The 25,384-nt window shown below is 45.3% G+C and overlaps 3 protein-coding genes across 3 annotated transcripts in view; 2 read left to right on the top strand and 1 right to left on the bottom strand.

Moving 5' to 3' along the window:
- Positions 1-16,567: 16,567 nt before the first annotated feature.
- On the top strand, positions 16,568-17,230 carry LOC138398961 (putative claudin-24). The gene has a single exon (XM_069493405.1). The coding sequence runs from the start codon at positions 16,568-16,570 to the stop codon at positions 17,228-17,230; it is 663 nt and encodes a 220-aa protein (XP_069349506.1).
- A 988-nt stretch (positions 17,231-18,218) lies between these two features.
- The window catches only part of WWC2 (WW and C2 domain containing 2), a 171,498-nt gene continuing 164,332 nt past the window's right edge, over positions 18,219-25,384 (bottom strand). Inside the window, exon 23 of the mRNA XM_069492910.1 lies at positions 18,219-23,308. Coding sequence (XP_069349011.1) covers positions 23,242-23,308 — 67 coding nt within the window. The 3' untranslated portion in view covers positions 18,219-23,241. The remainder of the gene's footprint in view (positions 23,309-25,384) is intronic.
- Positions 18,777-19,439, top strand: LOC138398596 (claudin-22). The gene has a single exon (XM_069492911.1). The coding sequence runs from the start codon at positions 18,777-18,779 to the stop codon at positions 19,437-19,439; it is 663 nt and encodes a 220-aa protein (XP_069349012.1).

Raw genomic sequence — 25,384 nt, 5'->3', positions numbered from 1 at the left:
TGTAAATGATGAACTTAAGCAAGGAAAGGAATGAACATTTAGATTAAACTTACTTCCTTTTAGGCTATCTTGCAATGTTTGTAGAATACTTACATACTTTAAAAAGTAGAGTTACACCCAGCATCTGCATGCTGCATTTACATTCTATCGTTGCACAAATATTCTAATCTCCATGCATTGAAATGGTCCATTGTACTTGTCATTTTTAATGGCCATGAAGTATTTCATGTCACTCTATAATTTGTTTAGCCATTTCCCCTGTTATTGCGTGTCTGGTTTGTTTCCAGTTTTATGCCGTGTTAAATTGCAGCTGCTGTGTGTATATTATGTTTGTACATGTTCATATTTTTCTTTGAAGTTATTTTCTTGTAGTGTATTCCCCAAAGTGGCATTACTGGCTCAAACAGTTCTGTAGCTTTTGTTACATACACATTGTCTGATTTTTCTGAAGAAAGAAAGAGAAGAGCCACTATAAAGAGCCACCAGCAGTGTATGGATGTGTTTATTTCCTTAAAGTCCTGCCAATATTGTGCTTTATTCTTTAAAAAAAAAATGTGCTAGCTTAATAGATGGGAGATTGTTTTAAGTGACATTTCTGTCATTGCTGGGGGTTTGAAATGTGCCAACTTGGCACGGGCCCAGATGTCCCCAGGTCTGTGTAGGGATCCCAGCACGCAAGAATGCAGCAAGCCGCACCCAGAGGAGAATGGAGAGGTCAGCTAGGAGGCAGCCCGGCCATGCCCAGCTGGAGTTCCCTGTTCACATGAGGCTGGCTTCTAAGGAGGCTGGTGCCACACGTGCGAGACAGCAGTGGGTGCTCGGGGAACGTGGCCTCCACGTATTTTGTGCCTGAGGGCAGACGCCAAGAATTCTTCATCTTAGTCTGGACCTGCAAGACAGTGAAATCCTCCTCACCCAACTTTCTAGAAGGAGGTCGGGGTTAGTGTGCCCAGCTTGGTTTTTACAGAAGAGGGCGTTACCATGGAGTCCCCTTCGCCTTGGGAGGTACTCCGGGAACCACACAGGGACTGCGAGCTTGGCTCTGTCCCTGCCTCTCCCCACTTGCAAAGAGAAAAGCCCACCTGTCCTGTGTGCTGAGGCCAAGCCTTTGTGCCCCCAATAGCATCTCCCCACAGCAAACAATCACCTTTCACCTGCAGACACGGTTGAGGCCCAGGAGGTCCGTGCAGATGCAGGTTTTACCGAACCCAGAGGATTCCCAGTTGGGTGGCCCCAGACAGGAGGCTGCTTCAATTCGGGGGCACGTTTTTGCTGTGGGGGTTCCCAGGGTCAGCTAAGATAGTCCCACTGGAGAGCCTCAGACACACTGTGGGGTTTCTTGCCCCTGAGCCTCCGGCCCTGCTGCTTCCTCTGCCCGCATGTCCCCTCCGTCTCATTCCTCTTGTTAAGACCTAAAATTTAAACATAGTCTTCCCCAGGAAGCCATTCCTGCCCTCCCATTCTGGGTTGGGAGTGGCTCTCCTGTGCTCGCTTAGCACCCTGCCCTCTCCTCATCCTTACGTTTGTCAAACCACGTGTGACCGTCTGGGAACCCCCAGTGCAGTGGCTGGGCCAGGCTCAATTTGCTGAAGTGATGGAGGAGTGAAATGATGGGGATGAGAGTGAATGAATTAACCCCGGTACTGACGGTGGCCCAGGGCCTGTGGTTTGCAGCAGCCCAGGGTTGAGCCAGGCATTGGTGAGATGTCTGAGACCCGTGAGCCCTCAGCCTTTATTTCAGAACCACCCTGGGGAGCTGAGTGAGACTGACGCCAGTAGGGAACAAGGGACGTGTTCTGGGACCTGGCAGGCCACCAGCTCTCCAGTTACCGTTCAGCTTTAGTAAAATTAGAATCATTGCTTTTGAACATATTTCAGGCTATAGTCATTTGTTCCAGCAACCTCAGGATCCCTTTATGGAATGAGGCTAGAAAATAAAACATAAACAAAAACTATCAATCAAAACTCTGTTGTGAACAACTGTTATGTACCCATAATAATTAAAACTAAAATTAAAAAAAACCCTTTGTTGTGAGGAAGTAAATTTCCTTTTCTTTTATGTTGGTTTAAAGAGACCTTATGAAATATCCGTGTGTCACAATCCGTTTTAGGTCCCCGAGTCCTCTCATTACGATACTTCACTCAGTGCAGCTCATGAACCGTCATGAGCTATTACCACGTCCCGGACACAGTGCGTGGGGGCGCCGGTGGGGTTTCTTGGGTTGTGCGTGGTGCAGAAATTCTAACCTGAGACTATTGCAGGGAATACAAAGAAACAAACGAATGAGCACAAAATGATTAGAGCTGAGCACTGTGTGGAAAGTCAGGTCTGAGAACAAGGAGAGGAAGACAGAGGGTGACCCAAAGCCGAGCTCGCAAGGATTTGGTCAGCAGCGGAAGAGAGCTCGGCGTAGGGCCTTGCTGGGCGGCGGGAAGCTGCACCGCCAAAGCTTCGTTTCAGCAGTGGCCGTCGCAAAATAGTCTCAGAAAAGCCAAATGTGTCAGGAATGGAAAGAGTTTCTAGAAGGGAATAGAATATGGCCATTATTGTTAGGAACTTCCCCAAACATCCAGTCAGTCGGGAAAGCAGACTCACAATCAAGCCACTAGTCAGGGTACAAAGAATGAACTGGTAAAAACAGATGTGATTTTCTCATTTGTGACCACGCCAGGCTGGGGAAGCTTTTCACGTTGGAAGCCGTGTTAATTTGCTGTAATCAAATGAGGCTACATTCAAGAAACCTCAATTAGATATACTTAAAAATGTACATTATTTTGTTAAAAATCTCACTATTATGTACTTAATAATTTCAAAAAATGAAAACTATTTGTTAATTTTAAAGTTAACTAACCTTTTAATGACTTTGTTGTGCATGCTGTTTGTTGCAAAGCATGTGCATATTTGGTTGCAGCATGGTGGTCCGCAGTTTCAGTTGATCCCCTGGATGAGAATCAGTCATTTGTGACCTTAAGGACGTCTTGATTCCGGTTCGGTAGGAGAATGTAGATTCGCAGTAATAAGTGGCTGAAAAGCAAGAAAGCATTTTTTGGGCATGTTGGCAAAGGCATGGGTATTATGCATTTTGCCATATTTCCATTGCATCTTTCTTAGCATCAAACAATGGCTTTAAAATGTCATCTACTGAGAGCTCAATCAATTCCATCTGTAGTTCTTTAGGTTCCTTGGTGATACCAACTAGGTGAGGCTGAAATGCTAATTTCAGTGTGACGTCATGATTCTCCAAGTCAACGAACCTTTCATTGTATTCTCCAATTAATAAGTCTAACAGCTGGGTATTCTTCAAATGATTCACTTATATCATCCTGCTCATCAATGACCTTTGCTAACTGGGGAAAATGTTCATCCGAAATTTCCTTTTAAAGAAGAAGTGTTTTGAAAAAAGACAGCTTTTTTCAAAATGCTTGTTGTTTTTTTTTTTCCATGTATTATATATAGACTTAGTTTTACCTTGCAAAGAAATATTCAAGTCGTTTTGATTTGACATGATATCACATCAAATGCTGCATTCCTTTAGAAATCTTCTTTCAATAATTCACATTGCTGATTCTGTTCTTCATAAAATTTAACTATCTGTTCTTACAGAGATAAAATTTTGGCTAACACCTGTCCCTGCAATAGCCAACGTACTCTAGGATGATATGGCAAATCCACACTGAATTATTTCCAGGTCTTATTGCTGCTTGAAAGAATTGTCTTTGCTTTTGCTTCTTATCTTTTACTTTCTGCAATACAACCTTTTGCACCTCTCCCTCTAATTTAAAATATTTGTGGTCCTTATGAGTGTTATGCTGATGAACACTGAATTTCTTTAATGTTGATATTGCAATATCACAAAGCAAGCAAACCATCTTATCTTTAGCAGATACAAGATAATATTGCAAGTCCCAATCCTCATTTAAAAAAATATGTTTTCTTCTTTCAGCGTTCTCTTCATCTTCTTTGACATGATGAGCTGTTAAGCAGACAGAATTAAAAAATACTGTTGAGCTGTGCAACTATTCACAAATTCCACTTCAAACAGAAACTCAGGGCACTGTTGTCAAAAGCTGATGACCCCCCATAAACTCTCGCCAACCAGCCTCGTGCAGTAGTGGCCCAGTCAGGTGGGGGAAGTTAGAGCTAAATCATGAGCACAGCAGCCGTCAATTTAGCCCTTACGGCTTACTAATATTCTCACTGTGCCGGTCAATCTGGGAGGAGTATTGTGTTGAAACTTATTTTACTCTTTGGTATTTTAAATATGTTCATTTTAAAAATAAAAATATAAAAGACAAACAAAAATGTATTAATAAAATAAAAGGATTTGTTCTGTAAAATTTGGATTCAATCAGAAGGCTGCACTTAAGGACCTAGAAGGCCACATGTGGTCTTAAGGCCGCAAGTTCCCCACGCCTGATTTCACTTTTAACAATGACTATACATACATTAACAGTAACTTTTTATTTAATAATTTAGACAGGATGCACATTAGACTTCACTTAAGCAAGATTTTACTTAACATGCCTTTGACATTAAAGATGGTGACATAAATCAATGTTTTAATTTCATCTTCAAAATTTTAAAGTTGCACATATTCTGTGGAGAAGAGATAAATACAATGAAAAATTCTTGCACAATGTTGTTTTGCAGAGTTTACAATTGTTTTAGCCAACTTTAGAGGAGGAGGTTAGGTGAGATATAAGTTACAAATTAAGAAGTAAAATAGAATCCCTTGATTCTATTTTCTTTCAACCACAGGTGGTAGCCACTTACAATTAAAGAATAAGTTTTTTTAATATATCACAATATTAAAGATAACAGCAACTATTATTTCTCAGGCAACTAGATATCCTATTTATCTTAATTATAATTTTCTAAAATGCAAAGTTCCTTATACTGGGAATCATAGATGCCTAGACATCTACAAGATTTTAATTTTGTATTTTCATTTTCGTGATTTTTTTAAAAATTAGCAATTATAAAGAGAAAACTTACGATTTGATATCTTCATAAAAAGACTAAGTTTTTAAAGTCAATGTTTTCTCAAACTGGGGTTCACAAGTAAACTCTGAAAAGGCAAAAAAATTATTTCCCTGTAAATTCTTCAAGTCTAAGAAACATTGCTCTAATACATACCCTTAGAGTTCAAAGTGCATTGTATTCTGGGTTTTTTGAGCTTCAAATTAATGCCACATTAACACTATATCTCATATTTTGTGATAACTCCTTGACATTAAGTCCCTGATTGTTAAAGATATTTCTGTTTTCATTTCTTAAAGCACTTCTGTTTTTCCACAGCAGGTCTTAAAATTTGCCATGAAATTTTCTCCCTTGTTATTAATGACTCAAGTAGGAGTTGTATGAATTCCATAAGTGAAATAAAATATATTTATTTTTTCCTTATTATAAGGATTATGGAAGTGTTTGAAAGCTGCACGTTGCCCTCCTTATAAAAGTAAATTTAGAATTATGCAAGGGGTCACTATTGCCCTAACAGAGTAATCACACCGAAGACGTGTGAGATTGAACTCAGATACGGAAGGTTTATTCAACAATGTCTGAGCTGGATCTTCAATAAGGAAGCTTCAAGGAGTAGGACAAAGAATTCCAAACAGAACCATTCTCTACCGGCAAAGGTAAATCATTGCAATTAATGTTATTCAAATCCTGCCAACTTCCTGGGCTAAGCTCAGATGCTACTTCCTTCACGATGCCATGATGCTCCCCGGTCAGCCCGTTCCTTCCTTCCCCATAGCTGGCTCTCGCCCTGACGCAGCTGCTCTAGTCTGTACCTGGCCTATGGCGCTCACCAACGTCATCTTGCATATTAGCTGTTGGGTGGATGTCTTGTCTTTCCCTAGATGATCCTATACCATCTGTTAAGGACGCGCCATACCCAACTGCCCAGAATATTCACGGCACACATTATATATGTATTCGATTCATGAACAATCAAACTCTTGAATGTGAACTGTTGCTTGTGGGCCATACCCCAAACCCAAGGAGACTGTATCTGTCCATCTTTGTGGGAAGCAGAGATCCTACCTCAATGCCTTCCATCTAGCAAGCTCTCAGTAAATGTTGGCTGAATAAATGGAGAAGAGAGACAGCAAGGACATCACACAAACTCTGAAAGCACGAGGTTGGTTTTCAGCCATCGTGGCTCCTCACCTGGGCCACAACAGATGCAACAGACATGGGCCACCTCAGAGACTCTTTCCCACTCTGAAATCCACGGGCAATCTCGTCGTCCCTCCAACCCTCACTCCCAGACCCCTTTCCAAAGTCTAAAATCCTTAGTGTGACATTTACTGAGCACCTCATATAGGCCAAGACCTGCTCCGCTGGGCTCTGGTGACACAGAGGTGAAAGGACAGACACAGCTCCTGGACCCTGGAGGGAAGGACGGTGATGACACAAAAAAGTGCGTCAATGATCTGGTTTCACATGGCTGAGGTGATGGCATCACGGGAGGCTGGGAGGTGGGGCAGGAGGAGGAACTGAGCTAGAGCAGGCGTTTGTGAGTCCCTGAACTCCGAGAAAGGGCTTCTTGGAGATGGGAAATGGGAAAATAACATAACATTTTCTATTAACGTCAAACTGAAATTTAGCATTTCCTTCAATTAGGACAATTTCGTTTAATGTGGACAACCACCGCAGTGGTTTAGTAGCACCGGTAGTTTGACACCAGTGGAAACCACAGATATTTTCATATCATATGGCAGTTGTTGCGTACATCTTGAAATATTTACACTTTGCACCACTGAGAGACTGTGGTACTCATAGACCCTTTGCTAGAGCTTGTTATTTAATGTGTTAATAAAGATATCTATTGCTATTTTAAAATGTTTGATAACTGTATTTCAATATCATTGTTGCCTTTGTCATTCTATGTATTTTATTTTGTGTATTTAAAAACATTACTCTGAAAAGGGATCCACGAGCCTCACACAGCTGCACAAGGGGCCCGTGGCTCAAAAAAGACTAGGAAGCCCTGAGCCCAGCTCTCCCCAGCCTGCAATCTGCGATGACCTCTGGCCTCTTGGCCTCTCACACACTGTTCCTTTTGCCTGGGTTGTCTGTTCCCTCCTCTCCAGCCAGTTGGCTCCCATTGCACTTTGGATAGACACGAGACATCGCCCACTCCATGAAGCCTCCGGGCGGCGCTGCCTGGGATACGCGCCCTCGGCAGGTGTTTGGGCCCCTCCCCCACCCCACACTTACCACACTGCACAGCGGGGGCCTCTTTGCTCGTCTGTCCCCGTGACCGGTCTGTGAGCGACCGGTCTGTGAGCAACGTGACCAGTCTGAGAGCGACCCGCCTCTCCATCTTTGACCCCCTGCGCTTCACATGCTTATTATGGGCATTCAGCATGGGGACGCCTGACGCAGGACAAAATGGGTGGGTGGGTGGATGGACAGATGGATGGGTGGACAGATAGATGGGTGGACAGACGGATGGGTGGACAGATGGATGGATGAAAAGATTCAGGAGCGGGCGCTAAGTAGTTCACACGTGCAATCTCTTTATGCAGCTTTTCTCCTCTTAGAAATGAAATTTTTCTTCCCGCAAAGCTTGGGGGAAATCTTTGTGCTGGTGATGTCTACAGCCCTTCTCCCCCAGCGGGGTCTCAGGGAAACTTGGCAGGAAACGCGGACTCTGCGTCCAGCCTCCCAGCCGCAGCCCCGGGTCGAGCCGGTGGGCCAGTGGCCACAGGAACCACGATTGACGACCGTGAGGCATATGATCCTCCTGATTGGAAGGCAGGTGAGACAGTAACCCAAAACCGCCACGGATGGCCCGGCGTGAGAGCAGAGAACCACTCGCTGGCGTCTGAGGAGACAGAGCAGGTTTCTCGGGCCCAGGCCGCCTGCCAAGCCCTTTTCGATGGCGCAACCCCTGATTTTAGAAGAATCCAGGTGTCCAAAGACTTTGGACAGGAGCATCTGTGTCGGCCAGAGCACAGTAACAAATAACCTGACTGTAGTTTCACATCTGCCTCTGAAGACGGGTTGAAAAACAAAATACAAAATAAAAACAGAAACTCCATGTATTGAGAGCTACTAGGTGCTGTGGGACTTCCACACATTGTCCCCCACCTTCTCGGCCACCTCATGAAGGTGGCACATTGTTATTTTGTATCACCACTATTGTACAGGCTCAGAGAAGTTAAGGTGCCCAAGGTCACACAGGTGTAAGGCGCAGAGGTTAGGATTTCAGCCAGGGTCTTTCTGATCTTACAGCCACGCTCTGCCATTTCTCTTCAATAAACCTGTGACGTATGGAAATTTCATCCTCTTGGGGGGAAACATCCATGTAATAACTCCAAAATAAGACCACTTTTGTGACTATTAGGTGGGGACTTTCAAAAGTCTTTTTATATTGATGAGGTGACATGGTGTCCCTTTTGCGGCAGCTTTGTCCTGTGTGCTCCGGGCTGGTGGGGTGGTTGCCCCTGCCGCTCCCATAGGGGGAAATCTGCTGCCTTAGGAGCAACCTCTGAACTGCAAGCAGGCGTACGACACACAGGGGGTTATGAAAGAAGAAGCCATGACAAAACATGCCACTGCAATCCCACACTTTCCCTTGCAGGGAACTTAAGGAGAAACCTCCCTCAGACCCCAACTGCACTGTTTTCAGGAAACCTGAGTGGAACAACCTGTTGAGAGAACAAAGAGCCTCTGTGTGCGTGGACAGGTGAGCCCGGCACAGCAGGTGTGCGTTAGTGGGTGACCCAGGGCACGCCTCCCCGCCAAACTCCTGCCCAAACCCAGCAGTGTGACGGAGTGGAAAGAGCCTGGAATCGGAGTCCAGAGGTGCCAGGTCCTGGTCTCCATGCTCATCTGTGGCCAGGTGCTTCGGTTCTTGAGGCCTCAACTCACTGGAGACGCAGGCGCTGTGACGTCCGAGGTGTCGGCTGCCTCTGGGATTCCGCGCGTCTCCAGACACCTCCTCAAGAGTAGGCGCCATAGCTGTGGCTGACTGGCAATGATTTTCCCATCTGTTAACTGGAAATTAACTTAGCCATGAGGGTTGCGAGCCTAAATTAATATTTAGAAAGGATTTACAAAGAAAAGAACCCAGTTAATCCTGAGATAGAGGCCTTTTCACTTCTATTTGTGCAGTGGGTGGAGACTGTCCCTGGCTAGGACAATTCCACAGTCCTCCCTGCACGGCCCCTTTGCTGTTGCAGTTTCTAACCTCACAGCCACAGAGCCAGGTGAGCTTCCTGCAACTGGATGATGTATTCAGGGCTCTGACTCTGGTCCAAGGAGGAGGCACCTTGCCAAGTGCCCACGTTTTGCAAGTAAAGCTTCAGGACCAAACGGAGAGGCGATCATGACAATGGTCAAAGGTGGCTTTTTATAGCCTAAAAGATTAAGGCCTGGACTTTGGTGTGAGGCAGGCAGGGGCTTAACTCTTCTCTCTGTTGTCTGGCACACTAATTGACTCATTTAGGCCTCAGCATCCTTATCTGTTAAATGTAGGTAATAGCAGTGCCTATATCATGGGGTTCTTTCAAGAATAAGATAACTTGGATAAAGCTTTTAGCCTAATGCCTGGCCAGCAGTACGTGCCCAATTGATACTGGCTATTACTATTAATATTGTGCTTTGGCCATGGTTTGACTGTGCCCCCCAAAGTTCATACGTTGGACACTCAATGCCAGCACAACAGTGTTGGGAGGTGGGGCCTGATTAAGAGGTGATAGGTCGTGAGGACTCTGCCCTCATGAATGGATTAACGTCGTTGTCATCCAAGTGAGTGAATTACCTCGAGAGTGGGTTGTTATAAAAGCCATGTGGCCCCCTCTTGCCCTCTTGCGTCTTTCCACCTTCTGCCATGGGATGACACAGCACGAAGGCCACCGCCAGACGCTGGTGCCAGACTCTTGGACTTCCCAGCCTCCAGAACTGTGAGCCAAATAAATTTCTGTCCATTATAAATCACCCAGTCCCAGGTATTGTATTATAGCAGCGAGAAACAGACTAAGACAGCTTTATTCTGTCTCTCTGTCCCTCAGTTGCCACATGACGGGATGTTCTCTTCACTACCCTGAGCTGATACCTCACATCATCTCGTGAGCATTAGCCCTTTAAAGGTTTGGAATAAAATCTCAGCGGGGGCCTCAGAAGACAGAAACATCAGATAACTAGGCTTTCAGAAACACTCCACCCACACACACCCAGCTATGAAAAAGGGCTTTCATACCTGCTGCTGGAGAGCCACGCATTCCTCCACGCCAGCACACACAAGCAGAGATCAAGTTAATATCGGCTAGGGCTCCCCTCCTTCCTCTCTTAAATGCCGTCACCTGAGATGGACTAGGGGCACCCCTGGAGTCACTCACAGCAGAGTGATTATGCGGGGGCTACACGTCCCCATGTGTCTCTCAGACCTCTAGCCTGGGAGCTGGGGGGGGCAGCAGCAATGAGGCCTTCTGGAAGGGTCCACACTCATTCCCTTCCAATCCATCCCTGAGACGCTCTGCTGGGCTGAACCCCTCCCACCACCAGCTCCCACGCCACTCACCCCCACAATGTCCTGAGCGAAATGTGTCAGGCCAGAGGGAATGATTTTTGGTGGTGACTCCCCCAAAAGTCTCTGATGTAGGAAGCCACTGGCTGCAACTTGAAGACCCGGTGTGCAGAGCAGTATCAGTTTATACGTGTTTGGGTATTTTTCCTTACATGCTCTTTGTTTTTTTTCTCTCCAGTGGGCAAGAACTGGAGCTTTTTCATTTCCTCTCTCCCCAAAACCCTCTGGGGTAAAGCTGCAGGAGCACTCAGCTGACAGACTGGCTGGCAATTATAAAACCAAACGAATCAATTCAAGTAATTGATAAATGCTATACATTTTAAAACAGTGTATATTTTTCCAAAACTACCAATGTCCTAAGTGTCTGCAGGCTAAGCTGGTGGTGTTTGGAAGATTAGCCCATAAAGGCTTCGAATGTACCACATCTAGATTTCAGACAAGTCACCTCGAGCAAAACAGCAAAGACCAAGAGGTAGGTGGTGCAGGAAGGGGGTTGGCAGAATCCAGACCAGCTCGTCCTCTGCCTTGTCCACAGCCCTGAGGCCGAGGCTGAGGCGGAGGATTCCGGGTTTCTCAGACCTGAGCTCGGGGCAGCAAAGCCCTCCGGTCTGGTTTTCAAACACACAAGCATCAGTGTGTTCGAGAATTACTGGAAGAGCTTGTCAACCTGCAGAGTCCTGTCCTCCCCACTGCCCCGAGAGGGCTGATGTGTGATGTCTGGGCTTGTCACAGCGATGTGCTGGAGCTGTCGCACACGGACTCAAGAGAGCTGATTGTTAATTTTTCAGGAATTCTGGGGGTTGGCTGTTAAACACAGCTGTCATTAAAGATTGAATTATGTGAACTTATAAATTATGTTTCAAAGGTATTTAATACTCGAAACATATCACTTCCTACTTATTTTCCTATTATTTATACTCGGGTTATTTATATCTATTGTATCTATATGACAAAAATACAGTCATGTGCTGCATATCAATGTTTTAATTTTAACTTTTGTAAAAGGAGAATAATTTTTAATAAGAATAGAATTACTACTTAAGAGCACTTGGAGAACAAGGTTCGAAATACTAGTGAATAAACATAGGTATATAGTCGTGTGTCACATAATGACGTTTTGGTCAAGGATGGACTGTGTGACAGTGGTCACATAAGACACCACACTATGTCCTTACTATACCTTCTCTAGTTCAGATGTGTTTCGATACACAAATTCTTCCCGTTGTGTAGCAGCTGCCCGCCGTGTCCGGCAGTCACAGGCCGTGCGGGTCTGCAGCCCAGGAGCCATAGAGGCTGGGCCTGACAGCCCGGGGCTGTAGGAGGCTGTACCGTCTAGGTTTTGCAAGTCACTCTATGATGTTTACACAATGACAGAATCACCTAAAGATGCATTTCTCAGGATGTGTCCCTGTCAGTAAGCAACGCATGACTGTGTACACTATGGTGGGCAACTGCACGTGTCTTCCTAACTCCGTATTCAGTGATTTCATATTGGCAGCCCGGCACTGGCCATGGTGAGAGTCTCTACACCAAGAAGTCAGCAGAGGTTACAGCCCAGGGCCACCACAACCTGAAAGCCCGTTAGACGCTTACCGGCACACTGGAGGGGTGGGGGCAGATTCCAAAAGTCAACTGGAATAAGCTCTTCTGGTCACAGCGCTGCCAACTGCAGACTCGAGGGGCCCGGGCTACCTCTGCGCTCTAGGAAGGGAATTTAGGGGCTGCCTCCGGAGCTCTGTGAATGACTCCGTGACCTCGGGCAGGTTACTCCCCGCCCTGTGCGTTAGTCCTGTCATCTATAAAATGGGGGTGCTGCTGGTGTCCACCCCGCTGTGTGGCTGTGGGGATGAACTGACGAGGTGCACACGTTACAGTCCCCAGAACAGCGCCTGGTAGGCAAAGGCACTTGATCATCGTTCCCCGTTATGATGATCTGACAAAAGAAACTTTAGTTCAGCAGATTATCGTTTTTCTTTTCTTTTTTTTTTTTTTTTTTGAGACAGAGTCTCACTCTGTTGCCCAGGCTAGAGTGAGTGCCGTGGCATCAGCCTAGCTCACAGCAACCTCAAACTCCTGAGCTCAAGCGATCCTCCTGTCTCAGCCTCCCAAGTAGCTGGGACTACAGGCATGCGCCACCATGCCCGGCTAATTTTTTCTATATATATTTTTAGCTGTCCATATAATTTCTTTCTATTTTTAGTAGAGGTGGGGTCTCGCTCTTGCTCAGGCTGGTCTCGAACTCCTGAGCTCAAACGATCCGCCCACCTCGGCCTCCCAGAGTGCTAGGATTACAGGCGTGAGCCACCGCGCCCGGCCATCGTTTTTCTTTTATAACATTTATTGTTTCTTCTTATGAGAGTCCCACACCTTCTTCATAGAAGATTTAGAAAATATAAATAATCACAATGGGGGGGAAAAAAGCACCCATCTCTAGCACCCTGTGAATAATCTGGTATAACTTCAGACTTCCAGTCTTTTCCTAAACCTAGATGTCATTCTCGACATTCCTCTGGAACGGGACCCTCTCGTGTGCTAACGTGTGAGGTTTGCCAACATCTCCTCTCCACGGTAGGGGCGGGTGAGCTCACGTCTTTGACTGAGGTTCCCGAGCTGAGCTGGGACACGCCAGGACGGCTGGTTTCTTCACTGCTGTGAAGGGCGACTGGCGACGGGAACAGCAGTGACAGTGCTGGCGTTCTGTAGTTTGCTTTCTCTAGCATTGAGAAGGATCCTCCTAATCCACTTATTAGACGAGTATTTGTTGCACACATAGTAGGTTCAGGGGGGTGTGAAGTAACAAGGTGTCTCATTCTTATTAACGAGCTTAATAGTATTAATGGTGTGAAGCACTATTTAGGAGGGTAAGAAATACTAAGAAAAACAAACTAGATTTTCTTTTAACCAACAAAAACTGTGCGTGGCAGGAAGAGCCCCTCAGTCAGTCCCGATACACCCCAGCGAGGCCGTGCGGAGGCAGGCGACTCTCCCGCAGCGGTTTGCTGTTTCCCTGGTTGTGGTTCCGGTGCCCTCCTGCTCATTCTACCGTCTTAGGACTCGGAGGATATTCTCCCTGCAGGAGCCCAAAGCAAGCCGACGTCACCACTTCATTCTGTGCTCAGCCCCCTGCCCAGGGTGGCCTAGGCCGTAGCCCGTTGCCGGAGGAGACACCAGCGGCGCTGGGCTCGGGTGGAGACAGGCATGGATCTCTAATGCTTAAGGGGTTTTTAAGGGTAATTTTGACAATAGGGGATTTGTGCCTCTCCCCTGACTTTAGAATCTAGAGCTTGCAGAGGACACCCCTCAACTCCTCTCTTCCTGTGCCCCTTCCCCTGCAGCAGGGCCCAGGGCCCCGTGGCGCTGATGCGTGGGGCCGCCTTTAGCAGTGGTCAGGCCACAGTTCAGCATCAGGTGGCCCGGGCTGTGTGGCTTTTGTATCTTAGGTGATGCAGAGACTGAACTCCCCATGCACAGCCGCCACGGAAATAGATCCTCCAGCCCTCCCGCGAGCTGACACGTCGGCCCTCCCAAGTCTCACCCCAAGCTGCAGATGCATGAGCGAAGTGCACAGAAATGACTGATGTACTAAGTGACTAACTTTTGGGATGGTTTATTATGGGACATTTCCAAACTCTTGCCCTAGACTGAGGGGTTTCCCAGGACGTGTGACTTTCAGCGCTGAGATTGTGACAATCCCAGGCAAACTGGGATGGTTGGCTGCCCCACCTTCTACCAGTTCTATGAGACATGTGCGTATATGTTTCTTAGGTGAATGATCCCGAGACGGAGATAATGTAAGTCCTCCATGTGCTGAACAAGGCGGCGGTGGTATTTGTCTTCTGGCTGAATTTCATTCCACCCCACCCGGAGCAAGGTGGTCTGAGCGGCTAATCTGTGAACTGAGCCTCGGAGATGGGAGCCCTCCCCAGATGTGTCATGGCTGCTGCATCTCCCCAAGCAGGCTCAGCCTCAGGGCTGCAGCAGGTGTCCTCTTTTTACTTCTTTGGATTCCCTTATTTATCTACTTGTTTACTGATGGCCGCTTCCACTGGAATTTGAGCCCCGCTACTTCACAGAGCAGCCCGCTCCATCCCATTCTTACAAAGCATTTCAATGTGACATTGGCAAGCATCTCCCTGTGGCTTTTATGACTGCTGTCTGGGTCTCTCCTCACCTCAACTGCCCCTGGGGGACAGCGCTGGCTTGCCCCATCCCACCTCCTGCTGCGGAGCTGGGACAGAACTCTGGCCCTTCTGGCCTTGGGCGGCACGCTGAGGACGATATAGCCTGAAGGATTCTGAAAACTTGCAAAAATCAAGGAAGCATTCATCAGGTGGCAAACTTTTTTTTTTTTTTTTTTTAAACATAAGAGGATGGGAAAAGCTGAAGACAGTACCACCCCTCTCAGCCCAGTCTTTTTTTTTTTTTTTTTTTTTTGAGACAGAGTCTCACTCTGTTGCCCAGGCTAGAGTGAGTGCCGTGGCGTCAGCCCAGCTCACAGCAACCTCAAACTCCTGGGCTCAAGCGATCCTCCTGTCTCAGCCTCCCGAGTAGCTGGGACTACAGGCATGCACCACCATGCCCGGCTAATTTTTTCTATATATATATTTTTTTAGCTGTCCATATAATTTCTTTCTATTTTTAGTAGAGATGGGGTCTCGCTCTTGCTCAGGCTGGTCTCGAACTCCTGAGCTCAAACAATCCGCCCACCTCGGCCTCCCAGAGAGCTAGGATTACAGGCGTGAGCCACCGCGCCCGGCCAGCCCAGTCTTACGCTTACTTTGGATATGTTGGGATCCGGGTTCTGCCTCTCAATCTCTTATTTAGCAACATCATGAAGGAGTATCTCCGATCAAGGACTACACTCAACTGTTGCAACATGACGGACAGTGGTTCTGTCTCCCCTGGTTAGAATCTTCCAGGGCAGTGGCTCCCCTTGAGGAACCTGTGTGTCCTGTGGACCCTGCGGAAAGGAGCTGGGTCGTGCTGGAGCCGAGCAGCTGTGGGAACCTGGGGCATGTGGCCTCTTGTCCCGGCCTGTGAGGCCCTGTAGTCTGAGGGGTCATGTTCTGCACATGTGTGCTCTCAAGGTGTGGCCCCTAAACCAAAAAAAAACAAACAAGACAAAGCCCCAAAGGTCAGCCCCACTGCGGCTCTTGTTTGTCTTGGAACCAGCAGGAGTCTTGACGCCTGGTGTTGCTCTGCCTACGTGGCTGAAATGACCCATGATCAAGAGGACAGCTCAGCTCTGGACAAAAAAACACCTCCCTGGAGGCTGAGACACCGTGCTTCAGGCCAAGTCCTCAGGAAGGCTGGAGAAGATGGCAGAGTGAAAGCGGGGACCTCACGGGATGCTCCCTTCCTCACCTAGACCTCTGGGCATCCACCTTGTCCTTTTCATTTTAATTAGCCCAGTGAACTAGCCTCTACCTTTCAAAGGGATCTGAGGGAAACCTTTCTGCCAAGTCCCAACTGGGTTCCTGTGACACTCAAGAACCTGGGCCAGGCTCCTGTGTAGGTTAAGGAAGTCTGAGAAAATGAAGATTATAGGGAAACAGTCTACCTTTCTTTACAAAGCCTTGTTTCGCATCCCTGAAATCTCAGATTCAGCTATTACAATGAAGTCCTGTTGTAGAAAGAGCTGGCCTTTTATCACCACTTAAAATCTAATTAATCCATATTGAAGCACAAAGATTTCTGTTGTATGTTAGGGTGAGGGGTCATAGAGACCTCTTTGTTCATCCTTAGACTTATAATCATCAAGCATTGAGGATATAATTTTACCAAGCAAATTGGAAGGTAACAGATCAAATCCTTATCAGAGAGCCTAACTCATAGTTTTAACAGAGTCCTTCGTCCTTTACATGAAACATTATATTTGGGAAGAACAAAAACGTATTTCAGAGTGCCTAAAGAGTTAATGCCCAAGCTTATATTCAGGGCGGCATAGAACCAAGATCGTCACACTACTGTCAACCACAAAGGACTGCAGATCCTATAGGAGTGGTGACGTCCTAAGATTTGTCACAATGGCTTTACTCTGTAGAATAGTGATGCAGTCTGTCGGACTTTTATTATCTTTGCTGGGGTGGGTCTTATCTATTATTACAACTTATTTGCCACATTGGAGGAACCTCAACCTGGAATTAAATGAAATGGAAAACTGGACCATGGGACTCTGGCAAACCTGTGTCATGCAAGAGGAAGTGGGGACACAATGCAAGGGCTTTGATTCTTTCCTGGCTTTGCCTGCTGAACTCAGGATCTCCAGGATTTTAATGTTCCTGTCCAATGGGCTGGGATTCCTGGGCCTGCTGCTCTCTGGATTTGGCCTGGACTGCCTGAAGATTGGAGAGAGGCAGCAGGATCTCAAGAAGCGGCTGTTAATCCTGGGAGGAGTTCTGTTCTGGACATCGGGAATCACAGCCCTGGTTCCTGTCTCTTGGGTCGCCTACACGACGGTTCAGGCATTCTGGGATGAGACCGTGCCAGAGATAGTCCCCAGGTGGGAGTTTGGGGAAGCCCTCTTCGTGGGCTGGTTTGCTGGATTTTCTCTTCTGCTAGGAGGGTGCCTGCTCCACTGTGCAGCCTGCTCCAGCCGAGCTCCTCTAGCTTCGGGCCACTATGCAGTGGCAGAGATGCAAACTCAGTGTCCATGCCTGGAAAATGGAACCGCAGATCCTAAAGTGTAAGACTTCGACAAGGCCAGAGGGATGTATCCTACATCAACTGTGATGACAAAGAGGTCTTTGTTACATAAGGAAATCTGTGCTGCTCACCTTTTCTCACTGAGTAACTCTTTTTCTATGCTAGACCCGCCTCCACTTAAAATCTGGAAAAGAATGAGAGAAAATCTTATATCTAATAGAAAATTATTAACGTAAGCATTACATAGTTATGAATGAAAAACTTTCATTGACCTGGTTATATAAATCAATGTGGTGGTGGCTGCCCAATATAGTCAGTCTTAAGCTTTAAGGCGTTAATTTTATATTAGAAAGCTTTTTGTTTGTTTTTGTTGGTAGTAGGAAACAATTAGTTTCTGTTTCCTAAAGGAAAAAAAAAAACACCTAACAATCTGAAATCTTTTAAGTGTTCTACATTAGTAAAACCACATGCTAAGCCAACCCCAAAGTGTTAGTTCCACAGCAATGACTTTGGTCTTCTTCAAACAGAAGTGGTTTGTGTTTAGGAAATTACTAGGCACCTTGTGTGACAGGATTTTATGAGGCGAAGGTTTTCAGTACATTGTGATACTCTCAGATTTAAAATACTGGCCAATCTCTTCTCTCATCTCTTCCTCAAAAGCTTCACATTAAAAAAAGAAAAACAATTCCACAGATATTTTTCTTGATATCTAGTTATTGTCAGTTCATTTGCCTGAATCAAAACTTTATTTAATTAAAAATGACAAACATGGGGAGATATACTTTAGTGATGAACAGAGATGTTGATTCTACCCTACGGTGTCCTACTGCGTAACTTTTCCACAGCATACAAAGCATGTTCAAGCAGAGGAAAAGAACAAACCCAAGTGTTTATGCACATGTGCATGAATCTGACAGAAAGGCACGCAGATAAGTAGACTTGGTATTTAGTTCAGTATTGTTTCATACGCTATGTGGTATGTGTAGTTGAAGGGATTTTTTAACAACAGGCCTGATTTAAGGCCTAGAGAGATTTCTGATAAGATCAATTTATTTGGTTAAGAAATACTTTTCTTGGACCTATTCTGAAAAATGACAACACCTAGTATTACCACAGAATAGGAATTGAGAGAAATGTAACATGAAAATCTGACAGGTGTAATTAGTAAGATATAAAGCAGGAGCTGGAGCAAAACCGTCAATTAAACATCTTGCTTTTAGATGTCTTAATTCTTTGACGTGTTAAATAGGTTGGGAACAACATGAAAGCCATTTACGCCTTAACAATGAAAGGAAGACTGTTAGTACGTAATTTCATTTCAGTGACAAACTGCTTTCTATAAAATTCAGCCCAAAGGACACGAACATGATCTTGGCCACACCTTGGCATTACTGGTTTGTGGCCTTATTTCCCTATCCTTTCCTGAAACCTATTCAACATGGAATCAAACAATAGCAACTCTGGCAAGAATCCTCCTATATACACAATGAAAAAATATTTCTGAGCTTCACAGGTGATAACACGAGTGTCACACTTCCCCGGCAACCGAAGGGCAGGAGTTAGTTTGGCTAAAGCTCGCAGGACTTTATAATGGCTTTAGTATTTAGAACTGTGGCACAATTTGCTGGAATTTCATTATCTTTGCTGGGATGGGTTTTATCCTGTCTTACAAACTACCTGCCACATTGGAGGAACCTCAACCTGGAATTAAATGAAATGGAAAACTGGACCATGGGACTCTGGCAAACCTGTGTCATGCAAGAGGAAGTGGGGACACAATGCAAGGGCTTTGATTCTTTCCTGGCTTTGCCTGCTGAACTCAGGATCTCCAGGATTTTAATGTTCCTGTCCAATGGGCTGGGATTCCTGGGCCTGCTGCTCTCTGGATTTGGCCTGGACTGCCTGAAGATTGGAGAGAGGCAGCAGGATCTCAAGAAGCGGCTGTTAATCCTGGGAGGAGTTCTGTTCTGGACATCGGGAATCACAGCCCTGGTTCCTGTCTCTTGGGTCGCCTACACGACGGTTCAGGCGTTCTGGGATGAGACCGTGCCAGAGATAGTCCCCAGGTGGGAGTTTGGGGAAGCCCTCTTCGTGGGCTGGTTTGCTGGATTTTTTCTCCTGCTAGGAGGGTGCCTGCTCCACTGTGCAGCCTGCTCCAGCCGAGCTCCTCTAGCTTCGGGCCACTATGCAGTGGCAGAGAGGCGAGATCATTGTCAAAAACTGGAGATGAGAAGCACCAACCTGAAAATCTAGGCCAGAGGGACCAGTGGTATCTACTCTTCAGGAGACGCTTGCTCAACAATGGATTTGGTAGGATTTCCCGCTCCAGTCATCCATTTACTGTGCTTTTGACTTTCTGAGATACATTTTGTCCTGCCTGTGGTTATTAGTTTCTTAAACTATAATTTCTAAGACTGGTAAACCACTTTTATCTTCTACTCTGAGACCAAAACCAATCAAGACTTAACAGTAATCACACTCATTACTGTGGATGAGTTTCCCCAATTTTAAAATAGGCTCAGTGATTGCACAGAACTGATAAATGAAACATTAGTCCTTCTGTATCTTTGAAGGTATCATTCCTATGGAGATGAATCATTTTGGAAATCATTTACTTTCAGGTGTTTAAGATAATCTGTTATAATAAAACTAAGATCTTGTTGCATATTTATTTAAAATGCAAATTATCTAAAAGGACTGCAGGCTCTTTAACAGCTTTAGAGGTGAGAGGCATGGGGCACATCATCTCCTGAACCGCGGCACTCAGTGCCTCTGTGGAGCCTTTTCTAAAAGTCAGCCATGTGCACTCACGCCTGCTGCACCGTGTCAGAAGCAGAGGAGGGCAGTCTCATGCTCCGGATGATTCATGTAGAACCTGCCACACAAATGTGCTTCTGCTTCTGCTTCTGCATCCTGTGCTCTGGATCTGATGGCACACATGCCCACCCGCCCCGGCTGGGAGCAGCCCCGGGGCCCGGCAGTGTGGGGAGGAAACCTCCTGGGCCCGCAGCCTTGCCTTGAGCACACTGCCAGCTTAGGCAGTGCCACCACAGGGCACACAGTCTGGAGCCCTTCAGTGAAAATATTTCATCCTTTTTTATCAGCAGTACATACAGTCCAAACAACTATTCACAACAAACTGCTGGCTTGGGGATTTCTTCATGAAGGATTTTATATTTGCCTGGTACACGGTTCAAAGTAAACTCTTGTGTTTGTGCCAATCAGGGAAATTAACCGAACAATAAATCACACTGAAATAAAGTATTAGGCAATATGTATCTTTGTTTTAGAAAAAAAAAAAAAAACACTGAATTTTTTTCCACCCACAAATACATGGAAAGTGCAGAAACCAAAGTTAATCTATGTGATGTATTTGCATACTTTTACAAACAAGACAAATTAAAACAGAAACATAGTCAAAATTTAACCTGATTAAATATTTAGGTCAGTCCTGAGCTTTTGATATTTAATATAATATAGATAAAGCAATAGCAAAAAAAAAAAAGATTTTAAATTTATTTGATTTGCATGCTACAGAGATTCAGCTAAACTTTGTTCATTTGGCTAGCAATATTCTTTTTGTACCTGTAACACTTAAGATTCTGATATACAAAATTGTAATAATATACTGAATAAGTCAAACTTGAGAACTAAATATTACATTCTTTTTACCCTGTGCAGAATAAAGTCTACTTTTTAAAAATAGTATTTATAATATTAAAATTCATATTTGTCCATATGGTTTTGTGATCAAGTTATTAAAATGTTTTGTCACTGTGAATCACTTGGGTTAGTACAAATATGACAAGATTATTAAAAGCTGCCTATAAATACATAACACTATTGCTGATTTTTAAAGTGTAGTAAAAGGAATATTTAAAATAAGTTCATCTCTCATGTTAGAAATGAGGAAATTTTGTAAAATAAAACCAAAAACATCTTGGTCACAACTGTTAACTACCAGCCTGAGACAGATTTTATTCTTTAATACTTGTCTGAAACTTTTTGTATTACAAAAAGTTAACAGCTAATCTGATGAAGATTTATAAAGCTGTAAATATTCCAATATAGCCTCTTCTATGCCAAACATTTAAAATGGCCAGAACCAAACTATATATTAAACAGAACATAAATAAGACCGTAAATAAATAAATGAAGAAAATAAAATCGTACGGTACAACTACACATAATTCTATAAACATTTTCATGGTCAAACTAAGAAGCTGAAAACAGCTGACCTTCATTTACCTCTATATTAAATAAACTTCTTTCACATTTGACCTCGATAAGGATGAATGGTATTCTTTTTCTCGTTTTCCTTAGATCTAATGGAATGACCTGGGCAGCCTTGAAGGGCTGTACTTGGTCATTCACTAGGCTGGTTTTGTTCAAAGTAGTGTCATGTCCAGTTATGTCTTCAAAGAAATTTGTATATAAGTGGTGGGACATTTAGGAAAAAATAATTAAAGGTTCTAGGCTCAGAAATTGCTTAATTTGAACTTTGATTCTGATAAAATGAACTTTCCAGACTATGTATAATTACTTTCAAGAAAATAAAAATTCTTGTTAGTGAGGAGTCTAGCTTAAGAACAAAACATTTTTTTTTCTTTAAGGGGCCAATTCCTTTAAGACAATTTTGCATTTCTAAAAAAAAAAAAAAGAAATTCATTTAGTTTGCTCTATATGATGGCTAACCAAAAATTGCTGCTTCCAGTATAACAGACTATGTAATAAGTATGCTTTAAATCGCCTCAATACTATATATTTTAAAACCCTTTATGCTGGCAGAGCTACACTGAGGGTTTGTTTTTTTTGAGAAGTGCCTGGGTTGGGTAAGGTAAAACCCTAAACTGGAGGACGTTAGTCAATTTATCTGTCTAAACTTGCACATCCAGAACAGTTTCTTTTAAACAAATGATTTAGCCTATACTTCAAATTAATAATCTCCCCAGGCACACTCTTCCCTTTGCCTCCCAACTATTTACCATAAATTATAGATAGAGCCCCTAAAAATGAGAGCTGCAAAGTAATTTCTAGTAAATGTTAAAAATCTGTTTGATAAACTATTTTTTTTATTTTTGGCAACTTCAATGCAATCAAGATACCCTCTCCTCTGCCTTCAGTCTCACCAAATGAGTGCTGACCCGTCTCCCTCCACGTCTCCCACGCTGTCTGCCCTCAGAGCACGGGCCCCACTGAGTACCATCCTCACAGCCAGGGCACAGCACTGGTGCAAGCCAGAAACGCCCATCTGAACACTTGCAAATTCAGGCTGAGTTAGATGAACCAGCCGCTCATCCGATGAGTTCAAGTTAGTGTATCTTAGGGTAAGTGGTGTTCTCCTTCCTTCTCCCTTACCCCCAGTGTCATGAATCACGAGATCTTAAGTGTAGCCAGGAGTATTGCTCCTTTGTATTCTAATATTCTTGCACTCAGTATTTTATATTTTAGTTTTCTTTAGACAGATACAAAAGGACAAAAAGGAAATTGTTTTAAGGAAACAAAGGGTTCCGACATAAGTGATGGAAGTGAACACAGCACCTGTTTGAGAGGGACGTGGAACTCTGCACTCAACTTACACTCATGTGTAACTTCAGGCCGAAAGAGCTGCTCTCTAGCAAAAACCGCACTTGGCACTGTTGCCATCTTCACAGTCTACTCACAAGAAAACAAAGGAAAAGCAAAAACCACCTTCTGCTGAACGGAGTTGTTTCTCAACAGTCAGCTCGATAGGATGTACACCGGGAGCTGCCTCTATTCCATTCTTACAAAATAAAGAAGCCCCTTGGCAACAGACACATTCTGTACAACATTTGTGTACCAGATTATCCCATTTTTGTTATCTGATTTTTTTTTCTTTTTTAAGCATATAAGAATTACATTCAAAGTACTTTACAAATTAACATGTTGAAAATCTGACGTGAAATAAAAGTTCAAGAGTTGACAGTTATGTTACAAAAAAACCCAAAACCCCAAACAAAACAAAAAAACAAATGCTCAGTCTTTCGTCCTAAGAAAGTGAACAGGTAAAAAAACAATTTCCCAAGCCAGGTGATCACACGTCGTCAGCCGGCAGGGATGGGATGCTGATCTTGGCTCTGGTGAAGTAGGCAATCTTCTCCCTAGGGGCAGGGGTGAGAAATAAACCAACCTAAATGTGACACTGAACATGCTCCGACCATTAACACAGTCGCTAAGAGCTGCAGTGGTGTCTCCACAGCCCGGGTAAGAATCCTTCCTCAGGCAGAACTCCACTGAAACCGAGAGCGCCCTGCTGTGAAAGGCGGGCCGTGAAGGAGACAGCAGCTCTGGCTCACAGTGAGTCACCTACAACCAAGTAAGTCCCCTTCTGCCATTTCCAACAGAAGATGGTTTTTAAGCCATTACAGGTTTGATCCAGGTATGGGGGTTTCCACACCGGGTAGTAGAGGATTCTAAATCCTACTTGGAAACTTCTCAGTGACCTCACAGAATAGTACAGGATGCCGGGGAAATTCTTTAAAATCAATACCACGCTAAGGCAGGGACACGTGTCTCAGATGCAGGGAGGAGGAGGAACTTGGCCGCCTGACAGGTAAAAACTGCCCCGCATCCCGAAGCAGGGAAAGGTGGAAACCACCTGACAGGGAAAAGCTGAGAAAGACAAAGCATAATGGATCTGGGGTGAGGAGAGTGGTTAAAACAGTAAGCTTTTAGGACTGTGTAGTCGCCAAAGACAAGAAAGCAGCAAGTGTGTCTTTCCACGGTAGAATCCCATTTCACATCAGCAATGTCTGCCGAGGGCGCACGAGGGCGCCGTAGCGGGAAGAGCAATAAAGCACTGGCCGCCCTGGCCAAGCGAAGGCGTGCACGGAGCGGGAAGCGGAAGCATGGGGTGAGAAACAAGACTGAGGAGGGGTGTTCTGAAGACAAAGGAGAAGGGAAGGAAAGAAAGAGTGAAAAAACTGTGCACGTTGGAATGAGAGCTATTTTCGTGGTATAGCGTCCTTTAAATTTGTTCAATTCCATAGGAGAGAATAAGAATTTCACAAGGCAAGAGCATGGGCGTGTCAGTGGATGCCTTAAGGCACAGTGGAAAACTGGGGTGTTTAAAAATTCCTGAATCCGTTGCCTGTGTCTACATCTGAGATGTTTCACATAAAATTCTTGATTTCTAACTTCTCTCGAAAAATCAGGCAGCCAGGGAACACTGGGCTCCTGATTCCAGTGAGGCAAGCAGCTGGGGGGGGTGCCAGCCCTGCACAGCGGGGAAAGCGCCCATGTCCCCACCCGTCCCCACCCAGGTGGCCGGTGACATGACCGTGACCGGCCCAGCCCTGCTCCGCCAGCCTCCGGGCAGCCATCTCGTCGTGCTCTGTCCCACTCATTCATCACCTGCCCGGGGGTATCATGGGTATCTTAAGGGAAGCCCGGCATGTTCATGAATTGTTTCGAGTTTCGGCAACAACCGAGAGTTGCGTGATTCTCCGCGCCACTTGCAATGTGACCATAGCAGGACTGCCCTCGCCCTGCGGGTCAAAAAATCCAAGAGCAATACTCCCTAAAAGTTACAAAAGCGATTCTTCAGCTGGATAAAGGCAGGAAAAACTGAATTCTTTACTATAAAATGTCTGATAAAAATAAAAATATGCCAACGTGATCCCCCTCGGTGGCCCTGAGGCCCCCACACTCCACACAGGCCCTTCCAGGGCTCCTGCCACCTACGCACAAGAGCTTCCCGAAGACTCCTCTGCACTCTCCAAACCAGAAACAAAACAAATCACCAATAAACCAAACCCTTCTCCAACCTTCTGCCTGGACTCAAACTGTCCCTGTGGTCACCATGGCCTCCTGACCAACCGACCGGGGATACTTTCCCATGTCTCACAGAGCCTCCCACCCTCCAGCCCCAGGGGCACCGGCTCTCCGTGGCTCTCATCCCCCTGGGCGGCTCCTCCTCAACCTCTTTGTGCTGAGTCCTTAGTCCTTCCACGGCTGGTGCCCACCAGGCCCCCTTTCCAAGTTCCACATTTTCTGGGATGTCTGGCCCATTTCCATTGATGAGACTGCCACAGCGAGGATGGACACTCCCAGCTTTGACCTTTGTCCTGACCCTTAACCCTGGCTTTAGACTTTCACTTCCACTTGTCTACTGGCCACAGTTACCTGGCTGTCCTACTGGCATGACCTGACACGTGCCAAAGCAGAGCTGGGTACCG

Source organism: Eulemur rufifrons, chromosome 18, assembly GCF_041146395.1.
Source record: "Eulemur rufifrons isolate Redbay chromosome 18, OSU_ERuf_1, whole genome shotgun sequence".
NCBI lineage: Eukaryota > Metazoa > Chordata > Mammalia > Primates > Lemuridae > Eulemur > Eulemur rufifrons.
This window is presented reverse-complemented; position numbering and strand designations above follow the sequence as displayed.

Excerpts from the sequence above, each read along its gene's own strand:
- LOC138398961 (XM_069493405.1), top strand. The coding sequence starts at position 16,568 with ATGGCTTTACTCTGTAGAATAGTGATGCAGTCTGTCGGACTTTTATTA.
- LOC138398596 (XM_069492911.1), top strand. The coding sequence starts at position 18,777 with ATGGCTTTAGTATTTAGAACTGTGGCACAATTTGCTGGAATTTCATTA.